Below are 12,277 nucleotides of genomic sequence, written 5' to 3'. Positions count from 1 at the left end.
TCATCTACACTCTATGGGCATAAAAATACACCCTACTATCCTGCAAAAGTTCAAGTCTTTGAAAGATTTTGTAGGTAGCTAGCTAGCTTGTTACATCATAATTCGTGCTCATAAAAGAAGAGAAATTTGGAAACTATAGTAGTTAGCTATAGATAATTAAAAAAGAGGAATAACAACAGAAGTCATGGTTAGAGCTAGCCATATGGGAGGGGAGCTGGACTTGGAGGCTAACATTAGCCAGCTAACAGTAGCTAAGACACCCAGTTAAATATACTTAACCTGGGAACACTTAGCTAAAACTAAAGCTAGCTATTTATGCTTAGTAAAACACATATAAAGAGAAACAATAGTAAAGTAAAAATAATAACATTACAGTGAGTTCAACAAACCAAAGTTTTCCGTTTGTTAATCAGCTAACAGCTTTTTGTAGCATTTTGAATTTTAGGACAAATACATTAGTTACACGCCAGGGCACTTATTAATTATGCAACAAAATGTCAACAAATACGGCTACTTTAAGAATTTGAGGCTTTTGGGCAGGTGGCTTTTGCTGAAAATGGAGCCTGCTTGCTCCAGCGACATAAAAACCAAACGTCTAAAAATATCAAAGTTCTTACTATCTGTGATTTCAAATCGACTTCAAACTCTAGCCTTTATTTTCTACTTCTAACTTTCTTTACTTCTAGCTCCACTTCTCACTTCCAACTTAACATTTCTACTTCTTCACTTGAACTTTTTTCTTTTTAAATATGCTTTTTAAATATGCTCTTTTCACTTTTTTCAAGACGAAGGGACCGTTCTTTTTTTGTTGTTTTTTTCGGTGTCGAGGGACACCATTTTTGTAAAGAAAGCCGTTAAATTTATTTCAGCAAATCAAGTTGCTCCAGTTTGATCACGTGATGTAAACAAAGTAAACCTGCTAACAAAATGGATATAACTTTTTCGGAGACTTCAAAGGAAATTTAGGCTACATCTAAGGAAAATGAACACATCAACTTTGCCTGTTAAGGACAAAATTCGGCATTTTTTGGTTGTTAACGGGTCATTGCTGACCTCATCAAAATTCAAATGGCAAATCTTTTTCATCGCTCTTCTGCCTAAGTAGATTTTTCAACGGACCCTCTTAACTAGCTGTTATAATATTTCTTGTTGTTTATTGCGTTCATGAATTTCAAACATCTGAGAAGGATTTTAACACACATCGTTTTCCGAGCAAAGATGTTTGATCAATGTGTGTGTGCACTCGAAATTCCTAAAAAATTGTTTTTTATCGCAACTAATCGTTCTTAATCGCTTTTAATGCAGCGTGGATTATCACCCTGAACGTTGATTTCTTCATTTAAAATCATTTATATCTTCTTTTTCTTAGTTTTTGCGTCGCAAATTATTTCTGTGAGCATTTTAACGTCGATGTTACTGAAAATCATCTCCCTGCCAAAGGCGAACTTTGCTATACGTTAATACCAAGTCGAAGCACATCTAAAGGCAAATCAAAGGTAGCCCAAAATGGAAAATCTGACCGTCGTAAGTAATACACTTGATTAAGTTAAAACAAGCAACAAAATACAATGTCAACAAGGTGGAAATAAGTTGGTCGGGCTGAACAAAAAATGTTAAAGAGTACTTCAGTGTCGCGCAGCTATTAAACATCAAAAGGATTCCGAAGTAGTGTCGAACCTGCCTAGCCTTCAGTAAAGTGCTGTCAGCTCCTTTTTTATGTTTTGCCTCGCTTTAAATAATTTATCTAAGAAAAAGATATTCACTGAAATAGAAATTTTCTTAAACAGAAAAAAACTGATGTTAGAAGACGTAGCACGTCTTGAAACTGCTAATTATTGTCCTATTTTCTCACTAATAGACGAGTTTTTGGCGGAAACTGTGATGGAAAAGTTAAAAATAAATGCCGACAGCGTTGTCGAAGGTGAAGAGACGCAAGATAATCAATCTCGACAGGAAGACGAAGTTAAACGATGGCGTTCTCTGCGTGGATACGAAAATGGAAATGTTAGTAATCCAGCAGTGCATCAGGATGACCAACTTCAGAGGAATAGCGCATCTAGAGACGGTAAACCGAACACCAAATTGTCAATAGGTAGAGGACGGGCACGTGTTTTGGTCGCGTCTTTGCGTCGTCCAGGACAGCAGCCTGAAGGAGCTCCGAAAAACTCAATCAAAGAAACTGTTTCCAGTGGAAATGCGTGTACAGCCCTTGAACAGGGCACGGCTGGTGACACTTCTCCCACAACTAATTTCAACAATGACTTAAACCATTACGCTTGTAGTGCTCCTCCACCCCACCCGTCGCAAGCGCCGCCACCGCCCTCTGAATGGAGGACAGATTGATTAGACTGTGACTTCAAAGAAAATTCCTTGATGTGCAATGAATTTTGTTTTTTGCAAAAGCGTTTTTTTTTAAAAAAAAATATCAGAGGCTTGGCATTTTCATTCTTTGTGCATTCTGGAACTTCTAACAAAAAGAGTTTGGGGAGGGAAAAACCCTTTACTGGATAGAACTGTCCTTTAACTTCCCCATACCAGCGTTTATTTATCCAGAATATATCTTTTTTGACAGCATTAACTTTTGCTACTAATTCGGGCTTCAGACAGAACTGAAAAATCATAGAAAGAAAGATACTTCTTAAAAAATAGGGGGCAAATTATCTCAATCGTATTTTGTATTTTATTTTTTATGGATGCTTGTTGACTAAGGAAACCTTTAATAAACAGAATATGGTTTATCTTGTGTGTAAAAATATATTTGGCGTGTGGAAAGTCATGTTTAGTTCACTACATTTTTTAATTAAAAAATATTAAAATCATTGAGTCTCACAATAACATGTCAGTTTGTCTGAAGCCTGTTGCTTGTGTTCTTTTATTATAGCTTATATTGTTAATAGTTTTCGTGCCATTTTTTAATGTTGTTTTGGAATGATTATAATCTGGTGATCGTTTTCCATCTATTCACATTAGATATTCTGTTTTAAATTGTCAGATATACGTCTACTTAAAAGGATTTAAGTCCCTGGCCATGTGTTTTAACCGAAAAACCAGCAACAAATACACTACATGTTTCACGGATTTCTTTTTCTTTTTATAACTAACTTATGTCAGATGTTTTTTTATCTTTTTCTTTCTTGTTAAAATTGGAATGGGAAAGTTTGTTCACGTGGTAGAAATTTGGTCGAAATATAGTGAAGTAAAATTCTGAAGAAGTTTTAGGATTCGTAAAACGGAAATAATTAAAGTAAAAAAAAATGTAGATGAATAATTTTTTTCTTCGTTCCTGGAAGTTCTAGATAATAAAACTGTACATAACAAACAAGACATTTATCTTTAGTTTGTTGGCACCAGTTAGTTGCTTTACTCCATTTAAAGGCGCGTAATCACCCTGTAGGCAACTTTTTTTGAGGTGCCTATTTTATTGTAAAAATTAAAGATGAGAAAACATTACCCAGAAAATTTTATTGAAAACTGACAACCAGAACATGTTCAAATGTTTCCTAGAAATAACAAACTCACCCCAATTTCTCTTCACCTACAGAACCGCCATTGCATTTCATTGCACGAATCATGCGATAATAAACGCACGGCAAAATCGATCACATGGTTGCTGGATTCATGCCATTACAGAAAAAATAATGAAGGAGGGAGAGCATCTGTAGCTGTGTTTCCATCGTAATGCTTTTACAAATGTATCAACAAAGTTCCGAACATGATAAATCAGATAAATTAATCGAAGTTATTCTTTATTATTTAAACGTTTTAACTTACTGAAATCAGACTTCTTTGCAACGCTGACCACTTCTTGTTGTTGTTTCTGAAAATAGCTTTGCCTTGCTAGCTGTCTTACTTTTTGATTATTTTCCTTTGTTCAAACAGTTAGTCATTTCCTTACGGAGACATTATCAGATCTAGACAATTAGAATACCTAAATTTTCAGAACTTCCCCTTTTATGCTCTAAATTTAATTATCTCCATAATGTTTCAACTATCTTCAACTATCACAATGTGCATTCTACCCTGTTGGATTTTTTGCTTATAATATGCAATAATCCCGATCAGCTAATAAAAAAAAGAAAGAGCGTGATAAGCATTAATTATCATAATTAATAGCCACGAGGCAATGCTGTGATTTCTTCTTTCTGTTTTGTTTTGTCTGCTCTCCAAAAACAATGGCGAATAGAATAGAAGAAAATTAAATCTAAGTGGAGAAAGTGATACGGATGTTTTTTTACGATCGGCCTCTTTTTTAAACAGAACCAAAATTTCTTTTCACTTTTTGATGCCATGTTTTACAAAGAAAAACAAGCCAAAAAGAACAGCGTGAACGGAGCCAACCATAATGGCGATTTTATCAAACTCCATCTCAGTGCTCATTTAAAGATAAGGCCGTTCGTTTACCTACGGTTTCACACGAACATTTTGCGACGGCCCGCTTATTAGACGAGAATAAGAGATCAACAAGACCGTTAAATATGGCGGCTGGAAAAAAAACCCAATAAATTTAAGATATTGAAGTACCATTATTTCCATTTCTAGTAGGTTTATATCTTCAAATTTTCAGGAAAGTCATAACTCCGTCTGAACTTTGAAATAAATATAAAAAATAGATATGTTAATTTTTTCGATAAGGGTGATTACGCGCCTTTAACCGCATTTCAGCACTTTTTTGGTTTGAAAAGCTAAACTTTTTTTTCTCATTAACTTTTTTTTTTTTTTTTTTTTTGCAATTTTAAAATCTGATTGGTTAATAAATTCCCATTGGCCGTGGTTGTTGAAATTATTCCAATTAAAGAGGGATTCTGATAGAACGAATTGGACGGCGAGTTCGTCGCCGAAATGTATCTGAGCATACGCAGTGTATTTTTTTAATTTTCAGTGCCGTAACCACGAATTTCGTTTTGGGGGGGCCAGCCTAGTTTCAGTGTCTAAAGAGGCCCGCGAAAGGGTTGGGGCCGACGGGCCAAAAAATTTTTGAATTTTGAGTGCGCTAGATTGGCTAAAACAGCCTTTTTGAGAGTACTTTTTAAAGAAATTTAATCACTAGAAATCACGAAAATAAAGGAAAATACAGACAATTGCTCCAGTTTTCTGAGTTTTTTTTTTAAATCAGGGAATAAACGTTTACATAAATTTCATGAACAAAAGACTAAAAATGTTATCTATTGTAATAGCCAAAAGTGTCTATTCTGCTTTGGTGTTTATCGATAAATTCATCTCCTATTTGAGTTAAATCCATTTTGTCAACGGAATCAGTATGAATATGGAGGACCATCAAATTGTTCAAACGTAAATTCGTGGTTGTTGATCTAAGGTACGTTTTGACTCGTTTCAAAGCAGAAAACGATCTTTTGCTGATGGCGTTTGTGGACGGTATTACCAACAACAATTTCGCTATTTTGACAACTTCACTTAGAAGAGTTCTTTGAGATTGATCAAAACTTTGTAACAGCTTGATTAGATCGGTTACTTTGAATTTCTCTTTGTCGTAACCAAGGTTGGATGCGATGACTGGGAGTAGCGGTATTTGGACTTTAGCAAGTGACTCGTTGATATCTCCTTCGTAGAAACGACAAACTGCTTTTAGATGACTTTCCCATTCCTGACCAGTGATCGATTTTAAAAGAACTTCCTGTAAATTGACGTATGTCTTGTAATCAGGTTGATCGAATCTTTGCTCGTGAGCCTGTAATTCATCATCAACCCACCGAATGCAAATGACAAGTTGTTCCGTATTTGAGACATCCCCTGTTTCATCTGCAAGGATTGTGAAAATCTCAGCTGACTGAATATTTTTTGCAATGTCACGTAAAATACTAAGTGCTTCGATTCGCAGCATTTCGTTTTGAATAGCCGGTGACGTGTAGTTTTGCTTTTTTGCAAGCCATGCACTCAGTTTCTTATCATCTTCACATCGAAGTAAAAGTAACTGGTGGAAGTTCGAATTTAACTCGCTGTGTGTTTCCTCTGGGTTAAACGATCTTTGTTTCGGATCTTTACCAAACGTTGTTTTTGGAAAACTCAAAGAACGAGGTTGGTTCGGTTTAGATGGATCACTCGTTGTTTCCTTAAAATTATTCTCCGGGTTTGTTGGTGCTGTCGTTGTAGGTGTCGTCGTTGTAGGTGTTGTTGTTGCTTCTTCGTTTGTTCGCCTGAAAAGCAAAACAAGTGTAAAGGTTGCTTGGATAACAGTTATGGGATGAATTAAAAAGCAGTGGTGGGGTTAACAAAGTAATTAAATATTTATTTATTAATAAGTCACTTACTTTTCAGGTCTAATGAGCCATTTTGATAAATCACTTGTTTTCTTCGGCATTTTCACTCTTTTTCAAATTAGTCTGTTACTTTGTTAATTCTATATTCTTACACGTTTTTTTTTTTGTTTTTTTTTTGAAGTCAGTCCAACTCGTTCTCGTCTTCTCACAAACACTATTTTCAGAATGTAGTTTCCATCCAATTTCATCATCATTTCCATGCAGCAAACACTATCAGAATGTAGTTTCCATCCAATTTCATCATCATTTCCATGCAGCAAGTATAAGAGTCACGCGTTTTAAATAAATAAAAGAGTGGAAATCGGTTATAAATCATTCTCAATAAGTGTTTAGTTTGTTTATATATAACAAATGGTCTTTAGACATAAGACAAAACGTTTTTCTTAACTTGTCATAACCATCTTTGAAAAAATTATTGGGGGGGGGGCGGGCCCCCCTGCCCCCCCCCGGTGGTTACGGCACTGAATTTTACTTCGCTTCGCCAAAAATTAGAAACAGTTCCGACTTTTCAGCGGCGAAATATTTTGCTGTAAACTTTTAACCAATCAGTACGCGATATTCAGTGTTTATTCTTAGAAAAACTCATTAGTGGAAAGAATTCAAAATAACTGTCTGGTTTTTAATACCCAAAAGAGTGCTTCATTCAGTATTTTAAATTTGTTTTTCGTTTGACGTAAAAATTAAAAAAATATTTCACAGCTAATACACCTTTCCCGAATTTCATAAATTATAATAATTATGACGTCATCCAAAATTTTATAATGGTTCTGGTGCTCTTCAAATAAGGATATTCAGATAGAATATTAAATTATCATGACAACAATAAAGTTTTTAGAGCAATATAATATTCTGGTTGGATTTTATTTAGATTTGAAGAAAATAATTATTTTGACAACGGGGCTATTCTTGGAAAGCTCGTCTAAAAGGGTTTGACCGTAACTTTCAGCTCGGAATTGAGGCACTTAACGAATAGAAATATTTACAAAATTAGATAATTTGTTCTACCTTTTGCTAAGGAACTTAGGGGTGAGAATCATTTTTAGTATCGTCCTCTTTAATTGAGTTTGGCATAATTAGGAAATTCGGGAAAGGTCTATTCACCACTAAATTCGCCATTCACAATTCACTGCGGGGTACTCACGGCAATTAAAAGTAACTCGCGGCAAAAGAAAAAAAATCATGACAAAAAAATAAAACTCACGACAAGTTTATTGAATAACTGTTGGCAAAATATTTTAAAAACCCACGGCAAATTAAAATGCGTTATCGAATGTTTAAAAGCAGACGAAATAAGAAACTTGTATGCTAGTGGGATTCAGTATGCATAATCTGACATGTAGCAAAGCAAATACTCCGTTTATTCTTTTTTTATTGGAATGTACAGACAAAACGAAATTGAATTAATTAAAAATCTGTAAATTTTGAGAAGTGTTTAGAAAAATCGTAAGGTTTCTTGATTGAATCGATGGAGGTGGAAGTGGAGGTGCTAGAAGAATGAAAAATTGAGGACGGTGCAATGGTTTGATGTGGTACATGTGTTTTAAACTCATTAAAATCAGGCCTATCAGCACCTCCGTTAGAAACCCAAAACTTAACACTAGCATCGCTCGCTAAACGGGGGCGGAATGCAATTTACAGGGTATTCCTCTTTCAACTTAATAATGAAGAATCTATATAGAAAAAAATATGAACAATAATTTGGCGATAACAAATGGCATCTCTTGTCTACATTATAAATAGTAGCAATGGTCTGGTTTAACATTTCAAAAAATAAAAAATAACTCTGCTTAACTAAAGGAGAAAAATAGCCTATTTACCTTTTTTTGAGACTGGGACGACTTTCCCTGGTCATGAATGGAAGGTGTGAAACAAAGTTTTAAATTTTATAAAAACAAAACTATACTTACTCTAAAGTTTATAACATTTCGTTAGCAAAAAGTTGTAAAATGTTGACATTTTAAGTAGGCATGAAGCTAAAAATTCATGCTGAGTTTTTTAAAGTCTTCTATACCGAATGGTATCATTTGTTTTTGTTAGCTTTTTTCATAAGCTTTATAGTGATTTTTTTTTTCAAACTTTAGTTATCAAAAAAAGTTAGTGATGTTAGTGATGTATGTTAGTGATGGACAAAGTAGTTCTTCTTCAATATGACTTACACGCATTATACTCGCCCGTCATGATCAGAGATCTGATCAAGGTGAAGCATTCTCTGTTGAGAATGAAATACGGATGTGCTATGATAAATATTCACCTATATGTATAAACACCATCCGGATAAACTATCTGAGCTCATCACTAACATATTGCCGCACATAGTGTAGTGGCTTCGTCTGCGGATCCCAGTTCTGGGGACCGCGGATCGAATCCCGCTCACTGCTTGGCAGTATGTTAGTGATGAACAAAGTAGTTCTTCTTCAATATGACTTACACGCATTATACTCGCCCGTCATGATCAGAGATCTTATCGGGGTGAAGCATTCTCTGTTGAGAATGAAATACGGATGTGCTATGATAAATATTCACCTATATACAAAAAAAGTTTCTTCGCCTCACATGTCGATTAAAAAAGCTTGTTTTGATTTTAAAACATCCTGATTGGTTAAAATTCTCGAAAATCAAGCTGATTGGTTTAAAAAACAATGCCATATAGCGGATCAACCGTCACTAATGTAAAACAATCGATACGAACTTTCTCTGGATATCTAAATAACGAAAATATTTTCTCTAATTTGTTGATCATATTTGAAGTAATAGTGTTTTTCACAACTTCCACGATAGGATATCTTGAATACAGGTCGATTACTACTAACAGTTTGTCTCCAGATGGTAGTGGACCAAATACATCGATAGCTAGTTCCTTCCATGGATGGTTTGGTAATGGTGAAGGTATTAGTGGTGTTGGTGCATGGTAAGGTCCTGCAGATTGACAGGCCCTACATTTCGATAATGCTTCTGTTATATGACTTTCCATGCCTTTCCAATAAAATTTGCTGCGAAGTAAATTCTTGACTTTTTGAACACCTAAGTGTCCTTGGTGGGCAATGTTGATAGCTGTTTGTCAAAGTGATTTTGGTAATACAATTCTATTTTCACGAAGAATAATTCCATCGACTTCACAAAATTCTTGTTGCATAATTTTGTATTCTTTAAGGTTGTCCCAATTTCCAGTTTTAATTGCATTTGAGATTAACTGAAGTTCACAATCCTTAGATGTTTCATTTCTGATTTCATTTTGACTAATTGACATTGGTGTGCTGTGTTTCGTAATAAAGTTGATATACTGGTTTGTGCGATCTTCGTCCAATGGTTGAGCATTTCGTTGTCGTGACAGAAAATCGGTAATGGTTTGCTCTCCACAAAAATAGTTGATATCAAAATCGTATGCTTGTAACTTTAGCTGCCAACGCGCTATTCGTGAGCTTAACTTTGCTTGCGGTTTAAATATAAACTGAAGTGGTTTGTGATCAACTGTTAATTTAAATTTCATACCATATAAATAATGATGATATTTTTCAATACACCAAACTACAGACAGTGCTTCTTTTTCTGTTATACCATATCGTTTTTCGGTTTCTGTTAATGATCTCGATATCGATACTTTATTGCTTACTAGACAGTCCTTCAACTCGTCAAATGCTTTTTGTTGCTCAGTTCCACATATGAATTTCGTACCTTTCTTTAATAATAATCTTAGCGGTGCTGTAAGTAAGTAATCCAAGAAAACTTCTTAGTTCAGTAACACAAGTTGGGTGCGATGCTTCTACCAAACTTTGGATTTTCTCTGGGGTTGGCTTGACTCCTTCCGAAGAAATAACAACCCCGAGAAATGAGATTGACTCTTTCATAAAAACACATTTTCGTGTGGTTAAACGCAGTCCTAGCTCTTTTATTTTTGTAAATAACTCTTTTAAAGTTTCTAAATGTTCGGCATAATTTTTGTTGTAAACAATAATATCGTCCGAAATACACTTCACATTACGTAATTTACCAATGGTTTGATCCAACGATCTTTGAAATACTTCAAAAGCATTGTTTATTCCATAGCACAATCTTTTAAATCTTTTAATGCCGAAAGACGTGTGAAAATTTGTCAGTTCTCTCGATTCTTCCTCAAGGTCTATTTGTGTGTATGCTTCTTTCATATCTATTTTACTGAAAATTTTACCCCCATGCATGTCATCAAGTATAGATTCGAGGGTCGGTATTGGATGAATTTCTCCTTGTATCGCAGTGTTGATGCTGCGAGCATCTAAGCATAGTCGTACTGAGTTGTCTGATTTGGGTGTGGCTACTAAATTTGATACCCATTCTTGCGGTCCTTCCACAGACTCGATAATTCCAGCTTCCTCTAAGCGTATAATTTCACTGTCTATTTGTTTTTGAAGATATATGGGATGGCGCCTCATTCTTTGATAAATTGGCTGAACATCCGGTTTGACATGTAGTTTGCATTCGTTCCGGTACCATGAAAACATTCATCAAAGTCGTTTATCAAAAGTTTTTATTTCTTTCGGGATATTCGGTACAACGTTTTGACTTTCGGTATTCATTAGCGATTGTTACTAGTTTCAATTGTTTTGCGGTGTCGATACCCAATAGATTTCCGGCTTTTTGTTTATAAATTACGTAAATCACGCTTGAGCACATTTGTTTCTTTGTTTCAAAAAGGGCGTTGAATTTACCAACAACTTTCACAGGCCGTGAAGCATAAGGATAAAGTTTTGTTTTTGAACTTTTCAAAACAATGTTTAAATTTTTAGATTTTATTTTGCTAAATGTTTCTCGATCTATGACATTTGTTGTACACCCAGTGTCTATCATTAATTTAATTGGTACATTTTCAACTAAAATCTTGGCGTAATTTGTAACAGAATTTAAAACTTTGTTGTTCTCGACAGAGATTAAATAATGTTCATTCTCACACTCTTCCTCAGATATACAAACTATCACTCGCATTTTCTTGTACTTGGTTAGCACGTTTTTTCGTTCGGTCACGATTGCGATTAAAATCTCTATGGTGTCGTTGATAATTTTGTCCATGTTTCGATGATAAACAAACTGCCGATAAATGATTTTTCTTTCCACATTCGTAACATATTTTACCGATTGCCTTGCAACTTTATAAGTGCCCAGGAAAGAACTTTTCTCCACAGTTTCGACAATTGTTCTGCGGGTTGTTTTTTTGACGATTATTAAATCTAACTCGTACACGATTTAATTCTTCGATCGACTCATCGTTGGGGTTTTTCATTTCGTTTGCTTGGGATAACGATATTTCCTCATTTCTGGCCACTTTTAATTAAATCTCCAGGGTTAATGTGTCTTCACGTAAAAGTTTCTTTTGTAGCGAGCTCGATGTACAAGTATGTATGAAATGGTCCTTGATTTCTGTATTTAAATCAGCATATTGACATGACTCACCTAATCGTTTCAATCTTGTAACATAATTAACTGAACTTTCGCCATCCTTCGGTTTTGTTTGTTTGAATAAATAACGTTCATACGTGATGTTCTTTTTCGGTTTAAAATATGTGTCGAGTTTCTGAATGACGTCTGCATATGTGTCCGTACCTGCTTTTAAGTGTAAAATTAAAACCTTTTTCTGTGCTTCTTGAGTAATACCTCTGGCAGTTAAGAATAATTCCAGATCATCCTTCCATACAATCCATTTCTTATCCAAATTCACTGAAGTTTTTTCAATTATAAAGGGTTTCACACAAGGAATATTGCTAAGAGCTTTTGCCATATTTTTATCTTTCGTCGCCACTTATTATGGAGCTTCACACAGAGAATACAAGTAATGTCCTTCGTATTATATGCTCAACATAGACTAACTCTAGATACAAAAATACAGGTTTATATACAAACACGTGACACACAGTATAAAACACAGACTCACGAACCACAGTACTAAACATGGAACATAACATACAGAAAATTATTTTTTCGAAATTTGTATACCAATTGCCTTCATGTTATAGCTCTTGAAACGCCCATCAAGA

At 34.8% G+C, this 12,277-nt stretch overlaps 4 protein-coding genes across 4 annotated transcripts in view; 1 reads left to right on the top strand and 3 right to left on the bottom strand.

Annotated features, from left to right (window-relative positions):
- Positions 1–2,969, top strand: part of LOC130636058 (protein maelstrom homolog) — a 34,370-nt gene extending 31,401 nt beyond the window's left edge. The window contains exons 10-11 of the mRNA XM_057445646.1: positions 1,370–1,524; positions 1,859–2,969. Coding sequence (XP_057301629.1) covers positions 1,370–1,524; positions 1,859–2,343 — 640 coding nt within the window. The 3' untranslated portion in view covers positions 2,344–2,969. The remainder of the gene's footprint in view (positions 1–1,369; positions 1,525–1,858) is intronic.
- Positions 2,970–4,575: 1,606 nt separating this feature from the next.
- On the bottom strand, positions 4,576–6,696 carry LOC130636059 (uncharacterized). Its single transcript, XM_057445647.1, has 2 exons — positions 6,267–6,696; positions 4,576–6,152 (listed from the first exon to the last, which is right to left on the bottom strand). Exons 1-2 carry the CDS (start codon positions 6,314–6,316, stop codon positions 5,159–5,161), a joined length of 1,044 nt encoding a protein of 347 aa, XP_057301630.1. The 5' UTR covers positions 6,317–6,696; the 3' UTR covers positions 4,576–5,158.
- Positions 6,697–7,679: 983 nt separating this feature from the next.
- LOC130636901 (uncharacterized protein K02A2.6-like) lies at positions 7,680–10,681 on the bottom strand. Its single transcript, XM_057446751.1, has 4 exons — positions 10,045–10,681; positions 9,369–9,974; positions 8,919–9,326; positions 7,680–7,885 (listed from the first exon to the last, which is right to left on the bottom strand). Exons 1-4 carry the CDS (start codon positions 10,679–10,681, stop codon positions 7,680–7,682), a joined length of 1,857 nt encoding a protein of 618 aa, XP_057302734.1.
- An 893-nt stretch (positions 10,682–11,574) lies between these two features.
- LOC130636899 (uncharacterized) lies at positions 11,575–12,021 on the bottom strand. Its single transcript, XM_057446750.1, has one exon. It carries the CDS (start codon positions 12,019–12,021, stop codon positions 11,575–11,577), a length of 447 nt encoding a protein of 148 aa, XP_057302733.1.
- Positions 12,022–12,277: the final 256 nt, after the last annotated feature.

This window comes from Hydractinia symbiolongicarpus, chromosome 3, assembly GCF_029227915.1.
Source record: "Hydractinia symbiolongicarpus strain clone_291-10 chromosome 3, HSymV2.1, whole genome shotgun sequence".
Classification (NCBI taxonomy): Eukaryota; Metazoa; Cnidaria; class Hydrozoa; order Anthoathecata; family Hydractiniidae; genus Hydractinia; species Hydractinia symbiolongicarpus.
The sequence above is the reverse complement of the archived record's forward strand: the minus strand, read 5'-3'. Positions and strand labels throughout refer to the sequence as shown.